At 41.9% G+C, this 23,631-nt stretch overlaps 1 protein-coding gene across 1 annotated transcript in view; it reads left to right on the top strand.

Annotated features, from left to right (window-relative positions):
• Window positions 1-21,069, top strand: part of SAMD5 (sterile alpha motif domain containing 5) — a 477,984-nt gene extending 456,915 nt beyond the window's left edge. Inside the window, exon 2 of the mRNA XM_070073466.1 lies at window positions 8,842-21,069. Coding sequence (XP_069929567.1) covers window positions 8,842-8,880 — 39 coding nt within the window. The 3' untranslated portion in view covers window positions 8,881-21,069. The remainder of the gene's footprint in view (window positions 1-8,841) is intronic.
• Window positions 21,070-23,631: the final 2,562 nt, after the last annotated feature.

The following is a 23,631-nucleotide window of genomic DNA, read 5'->3' as shown; positions in this document are numbered from 1 at the left end:
GTAGAAGAGACTGATTAATAAAGAGACAATTGCAATGAAATATGATAAGCAGACACCCATCTTCCCTAATCTGACAACAGCCCAGACCCCAGGGGTGGGGCTGGGTACCTGTGTTAAATTACAAGACTCTTCACCCCCTCACCATAGTGATTATTCCAGGAGAGGGTACTCAATTCACACCAGGCAGTAAGAATAACTTTCTTGTCTTTGGGATGAAGAAGTGAAATGTTAGTATGTCCAAGTGGGCTGCTTGAACAGGGTAATCAGAGATGGGTCCGGTGAGGAGAGGTTCTTGACCTGATGAGATGGTTTTCACCATCTGTACCTCAGACACTGATTGTGTGGTGTTGAACCAATCCCCTAACTCTCTGAACACAAACTGGTCACCCTATAATTCAGTTTAATTCTGACACTAACCCTATAGCTTTAAGGCTCTGTCTCACAAGTCTACTCCCACTGCAGGTATCACAAAAGTTGGGTACCCAGGTACCTAACTTCTGGCTGACTTAGCTGTAACCCCCTTATCAGTTGATAAGATACTCAAATGGCTCACAGAACTCAAGAAGATTCTTACTTATTATTGCCAGTTTACAGTAAAGAATATAACTCTGGTAATGGCTAAATGGAAATGATGCCTTAGGCACAGCATAGGACAAAGATCAGCTCACTCCACTCCCTCTGTGAGCCCATCCTCCTATTACCATGATGTGTTCCTCAGCCTGAAGCTTTCTGATCCCTGTTGCTTATGGTTTTTTTGTGGAGATTCCATCATATAAGCATGAATGATTAAATCATTAGTTGTTGGTGATTCGCTCAATCTGTAACCCCTCTCATCTCCCCAAAGGTTGAGAATGAGGGTGGTAGAAAAGGTGATGTAAAAATTCCAACCCTTTAATCATGCCTTGGTCTTTCTGGCAGTCAGATCCTGATGTTATCTAGGGACCTAGCAAGAGTAGCCTCATTAGAACAAAATACATTCCTATCATCTAAGAAAGTACAGTGGGTAGGGTTGTGTGCCAGAAACCTGGAGACTATATATATATATATATGTGTGTGTGCGTGTGTGTGTGTATACATATATATGTGTGTGTGCATACATATACATATATATATGTGTGTGTATATATATATGTGCGTGTATACATATATATGTATGTGTGTGTATATATGTATATGTATATGTGTATGTGTGTGTGTGTGTGTGTGTGTGTATATATATATATATATATATATATTCTCCTCTGGCATAGAAATTCCTAACAGAGAAATCTGGTCTTTGAGTAAAGAGAAATAGTGTCAAGGCTGTGCAAGATTCCAAAGAGAAGAGAGGGCTGGGGCTACTACTGTGGTGCAGCGGGTTAACGCCCTGTCCTGAAGTATCAGCATCCCATATGGGCATCAGTTCAAGTCCTGGCTGCTCCACTTCTGATCCAGCTCTCTGCTATGGCCTGGGAAAGCAGCAGAAGATGACCCAAGTCCTTGAGCCCCTGAACCCACGTGGGAGACCTGGGAGAAACTCCTGCTCCTGGCTTCAGATCGCACAGCTTCATCCATTGCAGCCATCTGGGGAGTGAACCAGTGGATAGAAGATCTCTCTCTCTCTCTCTGTCTCTGCCTCTGCCTTTCTGTCACTCTGCCTTTCAAATAAATAGGTCTTTTAAAGAGAGACAGACCAACCGACCGACCAAGCAATCTGCAGCCTCATTCACTAATGGCTTCCCAGTCATGGAGTTAGTTCTCCCCTTCCTCGAGGCATGGTCATTAAACTTCGCCTCAAGCTCTGTGAGATATCTGGCTCATTTTTTTCCCAGTGCTTTTTAGATTCTCCTTGTTTAAAACGGAGTTCTATTAGTCATTACCAAAAGGGTCTGGACAAAGACATAGTCCTAAAGGGATAAGAATATGCTGTTATGGGAAGCAACTACCTCAGTGTTATGGGAACGAGGAAGAATTTGCAAGTGAAGTACCACTGGAGCTGTGTTCCAAAGGGAAGTCATCAGCAGGCTGAGAGCAGGTATCTCAGCCCAAGGGAGGCTGGCTAGCACATTTGGAGCTACTGAAGTTTCTCTGTGGGCAGAACATAGGTAGGGGCAGTTTGTATGTTTATGTCAAGAAATGTCAATGTCAAGAGATGGCCTCCCAGGTCAATGGCAGAATGCATTTCACTGCAACTATAGGATTCATAGTAGCTTAGTTCTTCAAAGCCAGCATGTGGAGGGTAGGGCTGGAGGCAGGCAGCCATCAAGAAGACTCCTTATATGGCCAGGATATACTCACAGGAGTGACATCACCTTTGCCATTTTCTATTGGTTAGAAGCAAACCACAATCAAGAGTATTATGCAAGGGCATGAGCACCAGGAGTTGACATCACCATAAAGTGTCCACCACAGCTTGTGTGTGCCACTGTACACTTATGCTCTTTTTTTAATTACAGATTTGTTTATTTATTTGGAAGGCAGAATTACAGAAAGAAGAGGGAGAGACAGGAAGAGAGAGAGAGATCATCCATCTGCTGGTTCACCCCCTAAATGACCTGAAAGGCCAGGGCTGGGCCAGGCTAAAGCCAGGAGCCAAGATTTTCATCTGAGTCTCCCAAGTGGATCCAGGAGACCATATTCATCTGCTATTCCTGGGACACTGGCAGGGAGCTGGATAGGAAGTGGAGCAACTGGGACTCAAACAGGTGCCCACGTGGGATGCTGGCGTCTGAGGCAGTGGTTTAACCTATTGTGCCATAGTGTCAGCCCCAACACGTATGTTCTTAGTACAATTGTGAATGACAAGGTGAGCCTCACAGTGTCTTCTCTACCACAGTCCATTGTGATATTATAGAGGGCCTTCGATGTTGAGCAAATTTCCAGAACTGAAAAGTCTACCAGGAAATACTGTTGTTGTGTCAGCAACAATTTGCTTTACGGCAAATATCATCTCTGCTGCCTCAGGTTGGGTCGAAGGCAAGATTTTGATTCAGAAAGTGTATGATTAATTAAATTAGGCCGTAACGTGTTTAGGCAGTGTGAAAACAGATGCTCAGCCCAATTTTGCAACATATTTTTGAGTGGTTTGGGATGAAAACATCTTAAGGACTTCTTTTCTCCAACATACTATTTTGTATGTTTTTTTCCTGTTCATGCAACATACTTGTATTATTGATATTGAATGCAAAAATTTGAGAGGCAATGCCTACCTGTGTTTAGTGGTCTTTATATGACGTGTAACATGCCATCAGGGGCTTCAGGTCTCTGATGTATGCCTTCTGGCGATTCACTGATAGGTGTGTGGGCACAGTGACTCTGCTGTTCACGTGGTATGTGCATTTAATTAGGTACACAAATTCCTACAGGCATGTGGTTAAAAGGGCTTTGGCAGATTTCTCCTCTGGAGGGCTTGGCTTGGCTGAAACTCTCCCTGGCATCCAGATTCCAAAAACGTGCCTGCATTTGTAACAATAAGTAGTGGTTTGATATCACGGAGGCGTTTGTCAGCTCAGATTTCAGTTTATAGCTCAAGCATTTTAATAACTCCTCGTGAAATAGAGTAGAAAGGGACAAATCTGTTCAACTCATGCAAAATTAGCTTTTGTTATCAAAAAGGTCTGAAGGCCATGACATGAAAGTATCAAAACAGTCTGCGTAGGATGTTTTGTCTTTTCAACAGTCTTCTTCAGTTTTATTACTTTGTTCTACAGAGCAACTTAATGAAATGGTATTTAAAATTAACAACCCACAAAAGCAAAATGAAATGTTTCTTTGCTAAAGTACAGTAATAAACACATGATAACTTAGAAGCTAATTTAAAACATTTGACTAAAATTGATTGTGTATGTGTGTGTTGTGCATTTTATATTTTAATAGTCACAGTTACCAGCAGATGGTGTTGAGTTACACTTGAGGTGGTACACTTGAGGTGAGAACCAGGAAGTAGTCTCATCTAGCTCTGACACTCAAAGCTCTCTGGTTTGGGGAGAATTACTATTTCCTGGGTCTCAGTTTCACTCTAATAATCAGATTTCTAACAGATGCAAAATAAAAGCCAATATAAAGATATGGGAGAATAGTCCTTTTGACTTGATCTTTAGACAGCAGGACATCTGTGTTTGTCATAGCCTGAATATGATTTGTCAGCCTGAATTCATGCAGGAGATGAATCCCCAATGCTTTATGTTAATGCTATTAAGAATGGAAATTTACCTTTGGTGTTCAGGAGCAGCACCTTTAGAAAGTGATTAGATCATATTAGGTTATTGGAGTGGGACCCCATGACTGAATCCTGGTGGCTTTGTCAGGACAGAGAGAAAGACCAGACAGACACAGGTGCACTCCTATCAGGATGTGGTACAGTCAGGGGCAGTCCCACCAAAGCCTGTGTCATACTATTTGGGCTTTGAATGTTAGAACCATGAACCAACATAAACCTCTGTTCTATACAGGGTAGACTGCTTCAGGTACAGACTAAAACAGTATGAAGAAATGCCTTGCTTAACTTTTTTAAAAGATTTTTAGACTTTTTTATTTTAGTTTTTAATTTTTAACAGATTCAGTATAGTTTATAGATGCAGTTCTAAGAATATGAATCTATTTATTTGTAAGACTGAGTTAGAAAGAGGGAGAGACAGAGAAAAAGCTCATCCATCCTCTGGTACACTCCCCAAATGGCCACAATGGTGGGAGCTGGGCTCTGCTGAAGTCAGGGGTCAGAAATTCTCTCCAGGTCTCCTCACTAGGTGGCAGAGACCCAAGTACCTGGGCTGCTCCTGCTGCTTTCTCAGGCTTATTAACAGGGAGCTGAATTGGAAGTGGCACAGCAGGGACTTGAACCAGTGTCCAGATGAGATGACAGTGTCATAGGAGGATGCTTAACCTGCCGTACTGCACCACAACACCTGCTCCTTTGTTTAACTTAGAAGCCAGAGAAGGGAATTGGGGGCCTAGGGAAGCTCCTCAGGCAGTGAGCAACAGCAGAGGTCAGTGTGGCGGCTGTAGGAGCAGTGTCCCACACTGTGGGTAGGTAGGAGCAGGGTCCCACACTGTGGGTAGGTAGGAGCAGGGTCCCACACTGTGGGTAGGTAGGAGCAGGGTCCCACACTGTGGGTAGGTAGGAGCAGTCCCACACTGTGGGTAGGTAGGAGCAGGGTCCCACACTGTGGGTAGGTAGGAGCAGGGTCCCACACTGTGGGTAGGTAGGAGCAGGGTCCCACACTGTGGGTAGGTAGGAGCAGGGTCCCACACTGTGGGTAGGAATCGGTCCGCTAGTCGTTGGCTAAGAGCTCCCATGGAAGAGCTGCAGCTGGAGTTTCAGACTCATAACCATTGCTATGAGAATTCCCAATTAGGAGAAAGAAGAGACCATGAATGTATAGCTCTTTCTTTCTGATCACAATCAGAGATGAAATCTTCTCGTCTGGTGAAAGATAGCAACAATAGCATTGGAAATAGTGTAACTTGAGCAAAGTACATCTGCTGCTTACTTTATCCTGGAGCTGGTCTCTTGCTTCACGTGCTTGAGGATATGAACCCCATAAGATACCCTCAATGTTTTATAGATAGCTGGGGACATGAGAGCCACTGTATGCACCATAACATCATTTTTCTGATAGTGACTTCTTAGTGTTATTCTTGAATGCCAAAAATTGTTCCTCAGAAGACTGTTTGTTTTTCATCTTTTTTAAAAAAAAAAGATTTATTTTGTTTGAAAGGCAGATTTACAGAGAGGCAGAATGGGGGAGGGGAGAGAGGCTTCCATCTGATGGTTCACTCCCTAATGACTGCAATGGCCAGAGCTGTGCCAATCTGAAGCCAGGAGTCAGGAGCCTCTTCTGGGTCTCCCATGTGGCTGTAGGGGCCCAAGGACCCAGGCCATCCTCCATTGCTTTCCCAGGCCATATCAGAGAGCTGGATCAAAAGTGGTGCAGCCGAGACTTGAACCAGTGCCCATGTAGGATGTTGGCACTGCAGGCAGTGACTTTACCCACTATGCCACAGCGCTGGCCCCATTGTTTTTCTTCTTGATTCCCACCTTTTTCCTACTTACTACCAGGAAAATAGTAAATATGTCTGACTTGCTGGCCCATGCCTTGAGCTGACACAACTCATTTCTTATGCCTTGGAACCAGGCTTTCTTCTCAATCAGTTTCTCGAAAGAGCCCTATCTGCCAAGGGCCCTCGCTTTCCTGCACAATGTATAGCTCTTTCTTTCTGATCACAATCAGAGACGAAATCTTGGCTTGCTCTGCCTGTTTGACTTGGAGAGCTGCTCCTCCTGGCAAACCCCTTCCTGCCTCCAGGAGCCTACGGCCCCACCCAGCTGGCCTCCTGCCTCTCACGCTCTTCTTCCCGAACCTCTTTCATTCAGAGGCCTCTTCCTATCTGCCTTCCTAGTCCCCCAGATATAGTGTTCATGATTTTCTCAAAGCTCCCTCCTTCTCTCTGGCTGCACTCCGACCCTTCGCAATCTCCTCCACTCTCCTGGAACTGGAGCCTTTTTTCAGAGAACTCAGAAATCTGCATCCCCTCTCTCTCTCCTGTGTGTCCTGAATGTACAATTGATGCCTAAAATTCTGAACTTGTTAAAACTGAACTCATCGCAATGCACCTCGTGCTCTTGGGCCCTCTGCTTCCAACCCCAGACTTTTCAGCTTCCTTCCCTGGTTTCCCAACTGCTCAGAGGCTATGAGAACATGCTTGCTGTTTTCCTGACTAAACGACTGCACCAGGGCCACTCGTTGGGGTCAATGACTCTAACTCTTCCCCATTGACTGGGCGCAGTGTGGGATATGGGAATGCAAGGGTGCCAGTCTTCAGCTTATCAAAGAGAGGCTGAAAGGCTTCCTCTTGGCTTTGCCCAACCTTGCTTAGACTACAGTAAAGGAAGCCTCTGCCCAGCCTTCCCTCTCTTGTTCCCTTCTAGTCTCTCAACTTCATTTCTGTATCATGAAGTATCTTTCCTTAAAAAAAAAAAAAACAAAACAACTTGTCTTCGCTTCTGATTTTCAGAGCTAATACAAACTAATACAAATTCTCACCCTGAAGGACCATCGACTGTTGTAGCAATGATTCACTTCTTGCCTTTCTGTGAATCTCCATTGTTTCCCAGAGTTTCTGTAGCAAAGTAGCACAAACCAGGTGGCTTCAACAACAGCAATTGATTGTCTCATAATTCTGGAGGCTGGAAGTTGGAAATCAAGGTATGAGCAAATATTGTTCCTTATGAGAGCTCTAATAAGAATCTGTCCACGCCTCTTCTTAGCTTCTGGTGACAGCTAGCAGTCCTTAAAATCCCTGACTGGTAGATCCCTCACTCAAATCTGACTGTCTTCATAGGACATTCTCCCTGTGTGTATCTTATACATATTTTTAAAGATTTATTGTTTGTTTATTCAAAAGGTAGAGTGACACAGAGAGAAAGAGATCCAGCATCCACTGATTCACTTCTTTATGAGAGGGTCCTGAGCTAAAACTGGTTACCAGTGGGACCTTGCATAGATTGGCTTCTTTGCTGTATCTCACTTAGCCAAGACTCTCACACACCACTGGGAAAAACTTCACAACCGTCTCTCCAAAATCTTTCCCCACCCCTGAGTATGCTCTAAATGTTTTCCCTGAACACTTCCTGGCCACCCTAACCTGAATCAGCACATCTTCTACAGTAGTTAATGTGTTCATGTCTTGTGAGCACTCTTCTCTTCCACTCTCTTGATGTTTTGGGTAGGCATCTTTTTCTCCCATGAGCTCTGGGAACATCAACATAGTTTTTTGTAAGTTCCTGATTTATGTACAATGCCTGGGATGCTGCTTTGTACACAGTAGATGTTCAATAAACAACTCTTAAATAAATTAATGAATGGGGCAGCTAGGAATGTTTTCTTAGAGTGGTAAAGGCGACTTTGACCTATAAACTCTTTCCTACTCTTCATCTCCTGGTTACTTCCAGCTATGTTCCATGTGCCATTATTTCTTTATAAATCCCTTCTCACCTTTTAGAGACTTAAACTTTCAGATGAAAGACTGTTCTGTAGTTTAAGCATCCTGCCACTGAAAGTAAGTATTTATATATTGGAGACTATAGCTACAGTGAATTTTAGACACAGTCTAATTTCTAGTGCACAGTGACTACACTGCTTTTCATCTGTTTCCTGGAATGTAGCTGAAGTAACAGAGCCAAAGGGTTTTCACTTTATGACACCAATTAACGAGTGAAATTAGAAGGTTCATAGAAATTATAAATGTTCCACACTTTGAATAACTTGGCAACTAAAAATATCTTGGATGAGAGTTAACTTAAAATTATTCCACAATCACCGATCTGAGACTTGGGGGACCCACAAGCTGGTCCAACAGTGTGTTGCTGATCAGTCCTCTGCAACTCACCTGGTGGAGTCGCCTGCAAGCTGGGAAGCTTGAGCTCTGGCTTAGGGAACCGTATCCTTCCTTTGATAAACTGATGTAGATTCATTGCCAAATCCACTCGATACTTGGTTTTCTGACTATTGTTGGCTTTGCTGGCAAACAACAACAAAACCATGTGTTTCTGTTCTTTGCAGATCATTTCAGAACGTTTCCCCCCTTTGCTCTGCCTGTGAATATGTGTCACAGCCGGTTAGGGTGCAATTAGCTTACAGGGGTTTTTGCAACAACACAACGCTGGATTGTTTGAAGACTTGCTCATTCCTCACTAAACTCCCTTCCTGCATAAATAAATTCAAACTGGGTTTTCTTATAAAAAGTTAATGATGTTCATTGAGAAAATACTGGCAGTACAGGGACTGTGATAATCCAAGAAGTGCTGTAATTGCCTTTCAGAGATAACATCTTAATCTCTGTATTACTTTCTTCTTTTCCTAGGTAAGTGGCGTTTTCTCTTTGAGCTTCGGGGAATGTTGATTCGTCGGGTAAGTGGTCATTTTGTTGGGGGACGTGTGCTTTTGCCAAGCTGCATGTGCATTGCCTGTGAAAACCAAAAGGCAACCTAGAAGGCGTGAGAGGACTTGGACAGGCTTCAGACTGAGAATGCTGCCGCGTGTTCAGTCTCTCTCAGGTGATTTTTTCTGAGCTTTACTTTGGAGTTGTCACACACTTTGTTCACAAGCCTGGAAAAGGGCCCAAGAGTGATTAAGTGTTGATGAAAACTTGCCTTTCACACATTCTCTTTATGTGGGTTTTCTTTGCTTGCTTGCTTTTTTGAAAACTTCTTTTTGCCTTTATTGGAATTTTTAAATGACCTTCATTCAGATTTTGGTAAAACTCCTTAGAGAGGCATTTTGCTGAAGTTTTGCTACTTATGAACAGTGAGACTGTATTATTTGGCGCTATTGTTCCCAAGGATCTTCAATAGTCTTTTTGTCTCCTCCCCCGGTATTGCAGTGGCCTTGTCTATCCTGTCGGATGGTCCATTGGCTCTTGGCACAGTGTGGTAACTAAGGCCTACCTCACAGCGCTGTTTGATTAAGTTATCAAATCTGATACATTCCTATCTTTCCCTTTATACTGATATGGACAATTTTTTTTTACATATTTCTTTTTCTATGCCGGGAATTGAGAGTTGTTGTTTTTCTAGGTTTGTTGTTGGGACCAAGATTTCTTTTCTTTGAAACATTGGCCAAGGAGTAATCCGGAAGTGAAACGAATAGCAGTGGGGAGAAAGCATCCTTTGATTGCACATAAAATTCCTTAGTGGAGTACACACAACATGTGATGATTTATTTTATCTTATCTTCTGGTGGTTGAGTCCTCCACTTATTTGAGACAACACAGAAAATGCTAGACCACCTTGTCTTTTATATGGAATACTGGAAATGAAATGTCCCCACGTATAACATGTACTTGGTTGTCCTAGGTAATTGCTTAAGATTACTGGATTGAATGTGATCCAGCTATATTCCATTATCCACTCCTCCTTATTGCTTAGACAAAAAAGTCTCACTTTTATTTTCATTGGTTTACGTGAGAGTTATGTAGTTTGTTGCTTGAAGGGACTTCTATATAAACATTTAGATCTATGTGGCTTTTGTTTTGCTTTTGATAATATGACCATAAAATATGTTTCACTTGTATTGGTGTGTGTTTAACGTTTGAAGAAGAGTCCCCAGAGGTCAGCTAAATTGCTCTTGAAACGATCAAAAGACTATAGATGTTGCTTTAAATTACCTGTATGGGATTTGACCCCATGCTGTTTTCAGTCCTGCCACAGAATTTTTCTATTAAAGATTCTGGATTAAAAAGATCAGAAAACAGGAGGCAGAAAGATGGAAAGGTGAAGAAGGTTAGATTTCAAACTTGCATAGGCTTTTCCCAAGACTTTGAAGCCTATCAGAGACCCACAGACATGTGGACCAAGGTGTTATTTGAACGACTTGCTTAACAATGGTCTGATGTGAACCACATTTTAAATTGACAAAGTTAGCCCATTCTGGGAGGTTTTTAATCTTTGCCTCTGACCTTATTGGATGCCATAAATGAAATATGGTGGTATAGGTTTGAAAAGGCCAAGGGCTACCCATTTATACAATTCCTATGATGGGGAGGAAAAAAAAAAAAAAAACAGGAGTGAACAAATGTGATGTGTTTAACTCCATCCCCTTAACTCAGGCAGCAGTAATATAATGACTCTTTGGTTCCAACGTGTAACCCAGTTTTGGTCTGGGATGTTCCTTTGTTGTCTTTAAATTCTTTTCATTTATTCAGTAAGCCATGCAGAAAGGTCAGATTTGGCGAGGTGGCTGAGTTTTATTTTCCCTACAAAGAGAACTTGAAAATACCTTATTTGAGATAAAGTCTACTTCTACCATGAAGATCTTCCACTTTGCAATCAGGTTTCTACCAGTCAACTTACCTAACATAGCCTCGTTTTTCTTACTAAAAATGTCATTCTCGCTCTCTCTAACATTAAATGACCATACCAAATTTCCACTGCTGTCAACACTATCAAATTATGTGAGTGATAATTACTCAACATTCGTTTCTGTACTGTTTCAAAGTTCTTATGTAGTGCCAGTAGCTACAAGATAGTATACTTCCTCAACATCAGGTTTTTAATTATGCTAGATTCTATACATAGCATTTGCCATATATCCAAATATATTGATCAAATATATCATGGAATTGGAGTGAGTTATGAATGGTATCGTATGGAGCCTTGCTTCTAGTGCCTTGTGCAAGGGCTACGCAGATCACAAAAAGGATAGTGTATCCTTGTCCTCAAGAAGCTGCAGTCGGGTGGGGGAGGGGAATGCAAGCTGTGCCAGCCTGAAAAAGATGATGCGAGATGGGATATGAAGCCTGGTGTAGAAAAAAATGCCCTGGGAGAACGGGGGTATTGGAATCTGCTCAGTCAGCTGTGTTGAGAACACATAGTTGATTTTTCTGTGATTGATCTGATCTTTTGGAATGTTCACCATACCAGGTGTGAGAAATTTGGACTTGGTGAGTAGCATGTCTCAAATCTTTTCTAATTAAACAGTCTCTTCCATTGCCCCCCCCCCCAAAAAAATAAGGGCAGAGTTCAACTCCTTTTGGTCCTGTCAGAGATCCTCTCTGCTCTGCACCTGTAACCCCACCCTTACATGGCTGCATGAGGGGGCTTGGGGATTGCCTCCTGGTGGTATACTGGTTCTCATGTGTGCACTGGGCATGGCCAGGACCAGCAGAGCTGAGTCAGGGTTTGTGTGGGGACTTCAGACAGCTGCTGTGAGCTGTAGTTTTGACTTGCCTGCCATGGCTCATTCTCCTGAGGTCTAGCTAACTCCCATGTGGCCGCCAGCTGTATGATCATCCTGTAGCCAGGCTACATGAGTAGTTTTTGCTGGAGAGTTCACAACTGGCACATCCAGCTGCCTTCTCCTTCCTGCAAGCACAGGGAACTTGTGACTTTCTCCCTAAAGCAGCTCAGCTAGCTCAAGTCTGCTAGCAACCCGAGAATCCTTCAGGGCATCCAACCATTGGACCTTCCAGCTCGTTCCAGGCACCCTTTGAAACAAGTCTCTTCCCAATATCCTCTGCAGAAGGCAGGACAAGAGCCTCTGTGCCTTCAGCTTTTCCCACAGCCAATCTGACACTCCTGCTCACTGGGATATGAAATAAGCAGGAGAGCTCAAGGTACCTTTCTCTGCTTGCCTTACCTCTGTGTCATCCTTTCCCACAGTCCTTCTGGAATGCTATTCTACATCCTGAGGTCTCCCTGCTACTGGCATATAATAGATTGTAAGATCTATGCCCTGGCTTGGCTCTCCCTAAGCTAAATGAGAAAGTAAATAGGACCTCAACATATTCGTTCCTCTTCCAGTCCTGACCTTCGTGACTGTTGACCCAATGCAGACATTCTGTTTGGTCATCAAAGGCTGAATACTGACTTTTTCCTCCCCTTCTCCCTTTCTTTCATTCATTTCTACCACAGTCCAGGGCCTCTCAGTACTGGGTATGTTGGTGTCTTATACTCACAAGTGAGCACGTACACAGAAATGCAAAAGAGAAAATCACATTAAAATGTGTCTTTCATATCATGTACCTTCCAGGAGATTGGTGTGGGTTCAGGGCGATTGTGTGTTTGATAATAGGAGATGCGACACAGAAGTTATTGTATTTGATAGCTTGTACTGGGGATGTAAGAACTGAGACTAGAAAGAAGGGGAATTTGGATGACTGGCCAAGGGGTTCGATCACACAGAGCCACATTCGCAAAGTGATTTTGGCAAAGGAGTAGTACAATGAGATGATCTGAGAGACACAGAACAGACCTGTTTAGGGTTTGTTACATACCATATGTCCCTTTGGAGTTTCATATTGAATGTTAGCTTATTAATATTTTGGGTAATTCTTACCATATGGGAACACTTGTAATGCAATTTAACCCACATGGGCCATGTTCATGCAACACCTGTTACCAACCCAAGAAATTCTCTTTGAGAGCTGCTGCTAAAGTCGTAATAAATCTGTAAATACTTTTTGGTGGGAATTAGCATAAGAAAAGCAGGGCTTTAGGAAATTCGTTCAGTTTTTATTCTGGATTTACTGTGTATAAGTACATTGTGATTAATCTTTCCAAAAAGATGACTGACAGATCAATTCTTGAGAATTTAGAATTTCTTAGATTTGAGTTTTTCTGTTTGAGAGTTATAAAATGTCAACTATAAAGTGTCATCTAGCTATATACAAGTAAAATAAATGGCTTTTATTTGGCATATCAAGATAATTAAGGAGTTTACTAATCTTTTCCCAAAATAATTGCTAGCAGTAAATAGTGTATTTTCTTTGCTGAGTAAGGATGATGTACAAATGGTGATGGATAGTTCATGATGTTCAATGCTTTGAATATAACACCAAGATAATGATAGAAAAAGTTTTTTTCATGGTACTGTTGTTTAACCTTTTTGGTGATCTTTGAAAGGACCTATCCGTAATAAAACTTGGAGAGGTCTACATTTCAGTTTATAATGAATTATCTCCTCTTTTAATTGAAAATGTTGCAACTTTTTATGTTAATCATGGTAGAATGCCTCAGAGGACTTTTTAAATTATGGTTTTATGACCTGACGAATTTTATGTTTTAATTTTTAATTTCTTTCTGCTGCCTATGTATAGTGTTCTTGCTTTTAATGTGTTTTTATCTTCGCTGACTATCTGAGCATATTTAAAACGTCCTACAGTCAATGTAGTACTAAGTGTCAAGATCTAAAGTCATCTAATTCAAGGGCACATTATTCATCATTAGTCACCTTGTCCCCCTTTACAAAGTGTAGACCATTTGGAAAATAATTATGTATTTTTAAATCTTGATAACACATTGAGTCCACTGTAAATTTTTGCTTTACCAAAAGTTATTTATTTAGCTACAATATATCCAATTTTATTCTTTTTTTTATTTAGAATTTTATTATTTTTTTTTAAATTTTACTTGAGTTACACAAGTTCCATGTACTTTATATATACAGATTTAGGAACATAGTGATGCTTCCCCACCCTCTACCCTCCCTCTTGTCCACATAGTTTTATTCTTTAAAGCCTCTTCCTTTGTCCATTTCAACCATTTGATTATTGGAAATTTTGTCAGTAAAAGCAAATAAATATGAAATTTGATAACAAAGGATTGTAAGCAAAGACTACTTATTTTTATTATGTTAAAAGGAGTTAAAATATACAACAGAGTCCTACTCACACTCATCATCATAATATTCCTTGAGCCAGCTAACATAGTTATTTGCTGTAGAAATATACTAAGTTTTATTTGAAATGTGAATATTTATAGGTATAATGTCTGAGGTTCCCCAGATAGGGGTTATATCATATCCTCTGGCATATTTGCCTTTGCCACACTTTGTCTTTGAGTGTCTACTTTTCATTGTGATCATTGCCATACCAAGGAATGGCCTGTGACGAAATTCAGACTTCATATTGCAATAATTTATCATCACTGGCTAGGAAAAGCTAAAACTATCTAAATTTTTATAATAGGGAACACTAAAGGAAACCTTAAGTGTATTTCTTAGATAAACCTTTTTGGGAATGTCACAGATAAGCCAGTCTAACACCAGATTGTTGACGGGATTAAGTTCTCATAGTGCTACCTCTCAATGAATCATGACATTCTTACACAACCTAACTCGTACTGTAAGCTGAAAGTCCTTATGTGGTCAATGTTTTGTCTTTTATTTTAACTAAAATCTTTATTCAGTACGGATAGCCGTTGTTGTATCACCTTAGTGTTTTATGTTTAGATTGGATTGACTTGTATTGAATAAGGAAATTAGTCTGTAATTTTGCAATTGAATTTAGGAAGGAAAATATGATAGTGATCAAAGTCTATGTTAGAATATTAGATTGAAGCCGGCGCCGCGGCTCACTAGGCTAATCCTCCTCCTAGCGGCGCCGGCACACCGGGTTCTAGTCCCGGTCGGGGCGCCGGATTCTGTCCCTGTTGCCCCTCTTCCAGGCCAGCCCTCTGCTGTGGCCAGGGAGTGCAGTGGAGGATGGCCCAGGTGCTTGGGCCCTGCACCCCATGGGAGACCAGGAAAAGCACCTGGCTCCTGGCTCCTGCCATCGGATCAGCGCGGTGCGCCGGCCGCAGCGCGCCGGCCGCGGCGGCCATTGGAGGGTGAACCAACGGCAAAGGAAGACCTTTCTCTCTGTCTCTCTCTCTGACTGTCCACTCTGCCTGTCAAAAAAAAAAAAAAAAAAAAAGAATATTAGATTGAAAACCAGCAAGTTCATGGTGAGATATGGCATATTTTCAGATGGATTCAGTTTAGTGGTTAGCTGTGAGTTTTTCTATTTATGGGGAGAATAGTTTATGAAATTGTAGGGTGATTTAATATGACTCAGGGATAAATTCTATAACTCCATATAGCACTGAGTAAATTGAAAGGCACTAAAAATTATTGCAGAGATTGTTTTAATTCCATAATGCTTTATTTTGGTAATGACATTTAATTTTCCTTGTCGGAAATGAACAAAGAGTAAGTTAAAGGTGACTTTATCTTGTTAAATTACAGGTCTTAATTTTGATTGCAATTCGCCCGAGAGCACTTAGCTGAAGTATTTACCTGCATTAATTTACACTATTCACACCCCAACTGTAATGGATAAAAAGTCTGCATTTCTTATAAAAACAGTTCAATCATCTCTAAACATTTTATTACCTGCTGATAATATTTCAAGGCAATTTTGAATTTCATTTGGTTGTCTTGATAAACTCTAAAGCTGAACGCTTTGTTTAATCTAAAAATTAGGGTTTCAGAATCACCATAGTGATTGTTTCCTACGGAAGAATGTATTACTTCATAGATTTTAAATTGCTCAAGGGTACAAAGAAGTATTAAAAATAATTTCATAGATCATAACAAAGCCTATGTTTTATATTAGTTGGTTTTGTTTTGAAAAATGTAAAATTAATTTTAGCAGCTAAGTCTATTAACATCAAAGGGAAAATCTATTTAAGTGAAAAATTATTTTCATATGTAAGGTTTTTTATTAAGCAATTTTATGAAAAATATTAATGGAAGTTTTTTCTTACATATTGAATCAGTTACCTTATTTGATATGTTTCCTTGGAAAGCAAATATATTTTCCTTATTAGATCACTCTAAAGAGATATTAAAATGTCCTGTGTAATCTTTTTGCTTTATAGCCAGTGGGAAGGCATTTCTATTGCTAGCCCTGAGAATTTCTTCCTGTATGTGTCTGTGTGTCTCAGTGAGAAGGTCTAGACAGAGGTACTCTCAGGCAAACCGACAGCACAAGTGACAAATTTCTGTTTTGCTTCTATGGTGAAATTTATCTAATTTTGCAACCAAATGTATCAACTCTTTCCATTCCCATAATCCAACTTTTGTCCCCTATCCAATTTTACTGTGAGACAGGGGGATGTCGCTCCCCCTCTTCACGGAGGAACGACACTAAGCCCTGCCTAGGTTTCCTATCCGAGTCACGGCACCATTATGTCGCTCCCCCTCTTCGCGGAGGAACGACACAGGACCCTGCGCTGTTCTTTTGTCTGCTCGGCCCTCCCCGGGTTTGCTGCTGGTTCTTCCCGGGTTGGCTACCGACCCTTCCACCTCCGTGGAAGGGCGGTTCCCCCTGCCACTTTCCCCACTTCCGCGGGGGAGCAGCACACCGCCGGCCGGCTCTCTCGGGGGCTGCACAGGTGTTCCTCCAGATAGATGTTCCTGGTGCATGTTGTCTCTCTCCTCCTTTATAGTCCTCTTCCACCAATCCCAACTCTGCTACCCACACGCCGAGTACACTGCTCTCCTCCAATCAGGAGCAGGTCCTGCTGTTTATTGGTTGAACTGGAGGCAGCTGTGTAGAAGCTGTTTCCTCCTCTCCCAGCGCCATATTGTGGGAGAGCAGATGCATAGAATAAGTCTTAATTCGAGTAACTTAGTCTAGTCTGAGTTGCTCCCCACAGGGGGAGTCTGTGCTTACCCACCCCTGAGCCATCACTTCCTTCTTAACCCAATTGCAAGAGGACTCAATGGTCTTTGAAACACTAAGTACGGGGAACTTTTTTAAAGGTCCTTTTTAAAATGTCTGTTATTTAATGAATTGTTGAGTGCCACTATCAAGCAGTACACAGATAATATGGTCTAGATATACACATTTTAATTTAAAGAGAATTTATGCTTTTCTCTTCACACAGAAACGAGAATTTTGGCAAAAAGTGCGTATTGACGTATATCAAACACAATGGAAGGAATCATATGGTTTTTGTATGTGAGGCATTTGTGTTTGAAGTTTTGCTTGGTTTAATATGAACTTTTGCATTTTTTCACAATGTACATTTCAGAAGTAAAATCTTTTTTGAGTTTTTTAGCAGTGGGTTTCCTTTTGTGCTTTCTGGAAGTCGGATTCTTTTCGTGAAGAGTTTTAGAGAAAAGTTGAAACCCACTTGCGTGCCAACAGACTTGCCTCTTAGCCTCTCCAGCTTCCCTTTCTCCTGCCACCTGCCTCTCAGTGGACCAGAATCTCCCTTGGTTTTCTTGGCAGTGGGAAATGCCCGTGTCCTTCACTTTGGCTCCCTCCCCCCCAGCATGCTTTTCTTTTCCTGTGACCCATGAGTTTCCAGTGGAACCTGAGCCACTTGGCCTATTATTCCAGATTGGAAGGAGTCTTGACAGTCCTTAAAGATTACACCAGTATCTTTATGAGTTTCTAAGGAAGACAAAGCATAGACTTTTCCCTGGAGTTTAACCTGGGGGAATTTCTCCTGCCTGCAGCCTTCAAAGCCTATCTTGTGTCTTTGTGGAAGAGCTAAGAGGAGAGGCCAAGTTTTTCTTTACTTCTGCTGCTGCGAAGTAAATTCACAAAGCACGCCCTACTCTGAGCTTCCAAGGGCAGAGCCTGGTGGACTTGTTCCAAGTCAGGAGTGGTGTTACTGTGCTTTCATGCACTGCCTCCCCTCTGCTACTGAACCGAGGGATGGCAGATTTAATCTAATTAAATCCCCCTGCAGTGCTCTACATTTTGCCCAAATACTGTTTCCATTGTTGAAGGCTTGGTGTGCAAGTGTACCATACTGGCTGCTCTCTGTGATGGCCAGACTCTTGGAACATGTGTGCACTGAGAGTTCAGTAACTGTTATTCATGGATTTGAATATATGGAATATTAAGAGTACCAGGATTACTGTGTTCTGTTGGAGGAGTTTGTTCATCAAACGGTAGAACTCTCTGTGGCTGGGACTTCACACTGAAGAGTGGCTTTTTCAGTACTGATAGTGATTTCTAGAACAACCCGTGTGATATTAAAATGTTATGCTATCCTCTAGCCCGAGGTCAAAAATCAAAGCATAATTATTAATGTATAATTATGCAAAAATGATCCAGCATCCATACAACCTTTCTTAGGGAAGAATTTATGAGAGGAAAAGTCCATAACATTCTGGGGAAATTCATCATTCAATTAGGAATTAAATTAGAGTGGCAGCAGATATGATTTATAAAGTTATGAAACACATACTAAATGTAGAAAAGCATATCTAAATTGAAGTAGTTGATTGAATTCCATGAAAATAGCAATGTTCAACTGTTTTTGATCTGCAAATACAAAGATTTTATACAGCTTAATAACTTGTGGTTATATCAAGCAGTACTATCTAGTTGAATTTTAATTCCCTGGGGTAACTGTTGTTTAAGAGTAATGATCACCACACAGCGATTGGAGTAATCATGACTTAGCATCTTTTACGTTTTCTTCTTGGGAAAAACATGGCATCAAGTCGTGTTTTCAATACCAGGCTCCCTTCTAATTGTCCCTTCACCCCAGGTACCCAGAGCCAAACTGTTGGTTTACTATTTTGGAAACATCTAACGGAAAACTAAAGGCCTTCTGAGGCTTGCATATTTTGCAGATAGCTCTTTGAATACACTGTTACATAAAAATGTGACCCCAATATTTAAAACTGAAATAATTGTCTATGTTGAAGCTAAGAATGAAATTCCCCTAATTATTAACTCATGGAATTCCTCTTCAATGCCTTAGGCAGGATCAGCTCCAGTTTTGAATCAGGTAAAAACTCCTGTTTAACTGCCAAAATGCAATGATGTAGCAAAGCTTCATTAGATTGTAAATCTACGATTTGAGCCATAGCACTTGAAAGCAAAAACAGTTTTGGAATATAGTGGGTAACTTATTTTCCATTACTGTGATAAAGTATACATGACAAAAAATTGGGGTCACACAGCCATTTGGGGATAAAGAAATCTGTTCATATAAAATAAACTGTAAGAATTATGTTTTAAATGATTGTAGGAATAGTCATTTTCTGGAAATAGTAGATATGTGTACAAATCAAATCACCTAAGCATTTCATAGTTGCATTACGACTTCAGCTGAATTTCTTGATAGAATTATACCTACATTACCACCAGCTGCCTCTTCTCAGTCTTAAGTATAATTCCATTTAAGGATTCTGTTACTATATAAAAACAGAATAATAATCTAGTTATGTAGTTCAAAAGTCTTCACAATTGGGTGCTCTTTGATTGTGCATTGTGTGAACAGCTTATCTGACTAATCCTTGATTCATCTTTATCACCTGGTCTTATTTCTGCATCCTTGAATAGCACCTGCCTGAGGAGACTGCAACAGTTCCAGTTGTCTGATCAGTGGGTTTCTAGGACTGTAAGCAGAGCATTTTCTAAGTGGGAAGGGCCTCTTACAATAAAGACAAGTTCAGCTCCAAAGGTTTCAGTGTTTTGCCCAGACTTAGGCTACTTCCTGCATGGAGAGAGCTCTCTTGTCTACAGCCATACCACCCTGAACAAACCCACTCTTGTCTAATCTTGGAAGCTAAGCAAGGTCAGGCCCAGTTAGTACTTGAATCGAGAGTTCTCTCTATTCTACCTTCATTTCTTGCCTCACATGCTTATAGGTCAACACTTTGTATTTAGGTTGAGATGCATTCTTCAGTGTTACCCACTCTATAGGAATGCCTACACCAACACTGTACGAATTTCCTCCCATATAGTAGATGAGGAGCAAATGAGTGTGTCGTGGCTCCCTGCGTGGTGAACTTCCTAAGAATAGGCAATATATTTCTTTTGCATCCACTTATATTTCTAATATAAAGGACTTGAGTAATTGAGGTACTCAAACATCTTAGTTCTCTTAATTTTTCAAAAAAATCACTGACAGTGGACTTTGCTGTCTCCACTTCTGTTTAGGTAGAACACCCAGAAATCACAAATGTGGTTGTAGTTCCTCAAAGGAGTTAGTAATTCTATGCTAAAAAACAGCCTCAAAACTGATCCAGAGCGATTAAGGTGCTTTCAAATCTCTTGGGGACTATTCACTTATAATTTGTTATTTCTTGGACTGTCAAAGGCAGCTTTTATGAATGCAAAAATGATTGTTATTTACAGTCTGTTTGCCTTCGATAGAGACTGTGTGCTGCTAAGGTTACCCTGGGTTTCAGCGGGAAGAGCCACTCTCCCCTTTTTAAGATGAGTGGTTCCTTGAATTGGAGCAGAGCAGAAATGCCTTTCTTTTTGTTGTGTTAATAAAAACAAAAGAATGGAAAAGAGAAACTTGTACTGCATTCCTGTCAAGTAGAATGAAATAGTGATTATGCCATGAAGTGAGTGTGTTGGATGTAGGCTGCTGATGTGAAAAATTCAATGCTGCAGGTAGAATTTTTGATATTTCAGTTGACAGTCTGTTCTGGATTAAATCTCAGATTTAAAAAAAAGTTACTTATTTATTTTCATTTTATATTTTAAAAATGTAATTATTTTCACTTTATTTAAGAGAGGAGAGGAGAGGGAGAAAGACAGGAAGAGAGAGACAAAGAGAGAAAGAGAGCTCCTTCATCTTCTGTTTCAGTCCCCAAATGTCTTAAACAGCCAGGGCGGGGCCAGGTGGAAGTGAGGAGCCCAGAACTCCATCTAGGTCTCCCGTGTGGGAGGTAGGGCTCCAAGTACTTGAGCCATCGTGACTGCTTCCCAGGGTGCATACTAGCAGGAAACTGGATCATAAGTGCAGTAGCCAGGACTTGAACTGGACACTTGGATATGGGATGGGGGGGGGGGGGTCCCAAATTGCAACTTAACTACTGTATCAAATGCTCACCTCTCAGATTTTTTTTTTTTTTGGAAAAAAATAGAGAAAAAAAGGGAAGAAGTTAGTGTTTAACAAATATTTTAAGCAGAAGTAAGAAAATCATTTCCATTCATCCAGATAGGGACATTGTACTCAGTTCTTAAATATGACCCATCTCTGGGCCGGCGCCGCGGCTCACTAGGCTAATCCTCCGCCTAGCGGCGCCGGCACACCGGGTTCTAGTCCCGGTCGGGGCGCCGGATTCTGTCCCGGTTGCCCCTCTTCCAGGCCAGCCCTCTGCTGTGGCCAGGGAGTGCAGTGGAGGATGGCCCAGGTGCTTGGGCCCTGCACCCCATGGGAGACCAGGAAAAGCACCTGGTTCCTGGCTCCTGCCATCGGATCAGCGCGGTGCGCCGGCCGCAGCGCGCCGGCCACGGCGGCCATTGGAGGGTGAACCAACGGCAAAAGGAAGACCTTTCTCTCTGTCTCTCTCTCTCACTGTCCACTCTGCCTGTCAAAAAAAAAAAAAAAATATGACCCATCTCTTAATCCCACAGAGCGACAGAATTCCTCTTGCCATTGAACTTGACTTCTTCCTCACATGGTTAAAACACATGCATTTAAAGGAAGACATTGTTGGCACACAGAGTTCCCTGTGCCTCTGCCGCACAGCAGTGAGGCTGTTAGTATGTGAAAAGTTGCCTTGCTGCCATATAAAAATTCAATTAGAAGCTCTAGATAGAAACTTAATTAAAAGGTTATGGAAATAAACACCCCATGTACTGAGCCTTGGAATTTGGCAAACTCTAGCTTTGCACAACCATCAGAGAAAGTGAATTCTGCAGGCACTGGGCTCCTTCCAAGAAAAATGCTTTGCTGCTAGCAATACACATTCTTGGCCATAACGAGAAACTTGGGAGGGGAAGTGTGTTTTCCTATAAATTAGTTGCTGAACAACTACTGCATCATTTATCAAGGCCCCCTTTTGGAATTTCACCTGAAATACGCTCCCGGTATGAAGGCCAGGAGAAATCTATGAGGTCTTTAAATCTCCAGTTGGGTCCTCACATTGAGGAGTCAAGGTGTGCACTGCCATTTGTTTACCGCCGTGTTGAAAATGTATGCAGGTCTATGGGCCTCTCACTCTTGAGTCTTAATCAGATGCAAGTCCCACGATTAAAATACAGACACTGCAACTCACATTGTCCTCTCAAAAGGTGGATGGAAAGTATGCTTCCCAATGGCTTTGGTTTGAAAAGTGATTTGTCCCTCCCACCATTTGATTGCCATTGTGGTGACAGTGGGAGATGGGGCCTTTACTGGATGATGAGGCTATTAAGAGAGATGAATGCCCTTCCTGTGGGGTATGGGTAAGTCTCACAAGACAGGATTAGTTGCTGCTAGAGGGGGTGGTTGTAAAAGTGAATTTAGCTGCTTCTCGTGCTCTCTCCCACACACGACCACCTGCCCATTTCCCTTCTACCATGTTCCAATGACCTTGGTGATGCTACCACTGTGCCCTTGGGCCTCTGTTAGTCAATATAAATTTCTCTCTGTATAAATTCCATAGTTCCAGGTATTCTATTGTAGACTAACAGAAGAAAAACAATGGACTAAGACATTAACCAATAGTTTGTCCTGCTACTGTTGAGTTCCTATCCTGGACCAGATACTTAGAGTGCACTCAATCAATAAAGGTGAGTGAGAAGATATACTCTCCTGCAGTGAGTGCTACTTCTCCTTAGAACTAATGAGGGTAAGTAATACACCCTGGATCACACAGCCTTGAGTCACGCAGCTCCAATTTTCTTCTGGGTAGTGTGACCACGGAGCACATCTTCTTGAGCAAAATAGGGTCCACTCCTTCTGAAAGACCTTGATTCTCTCTGATTCCAACCAGCTTGATTCCTTTCATCCAAGGGAAGTTATAGATGTTGTAGCTGTAGGGCCTAAATTTATACTACTTGGGAGACGCTGTTTTTTTGTTTTGTTTTGTTTGTTTGTTTGTTTGTTTGACAGGCAGAGTTAGACAGTGAGAGAGAGAGACAGAGAGAAAGGTCTTCCTTTTCCGTTGTTTCACACCCCCAGATGGCTGCTACAGCCAGTGCACTGTGCCGATCCGAAGCCAGGAGCCAGGTGCTTCCTTCTGGTCTCCCATGTGGGTGCAGGGCCCAAGCACTTGGGCCATCCTCCACGGCACTCCCGGGCCACAGCAGAGAGCCGGACTGGAAGAGGAACATCCAGGACAGAATCCGGTGCCCCGACCGGGACTAGAACCTGGGGTGCTGGCGCCGCAGGCGGAGGATTAGCCTAGTAAGCCATGGCGCTGGTCCGGGAGATGCTGTTTAAGAAAAAGAATAAAAATTCAGCACCAGTGCAAGTATGTGATGGTCTCCGAAGAATCACCTGAATTGGCTTCATGGTAAACCCATCTCTGTTCTTTCCACTCATCTGTGTCCCCCAGCCTCACACTGGCTCTTCCTTAAGACAGTCATTCTGGAGTTAGCGCGATATCCCAGGGGTTCATCTCCTCATATATTACTTTTTCCTTAGGTTAGGTGCATCTTTTTGTAACAAGTTACTCCTAACTTCTGTGCACCCCCCAAAAA

The sequence above is a fragment of the Oryctolagus cuniculus genome, chromosome 5 (genome assembly GCF_964237555.1).
Source record: "Oryctolagus cuniculus chromosome 5, mOryCun1.1, whole genome shotgun sequence".
NCBI classification, from domain to species: domain Eukaryota; kingdom Metazoa; phylum Chordata; class Mammalia; order Lagomorpha; family Leporidae; genus Oryctolagus; species Oryctolagus cuniculus.
Note: the sequence above shows the minus strand (reverse complement) of the source record. Positions and strands in the feature narration are given on the sequence as shown.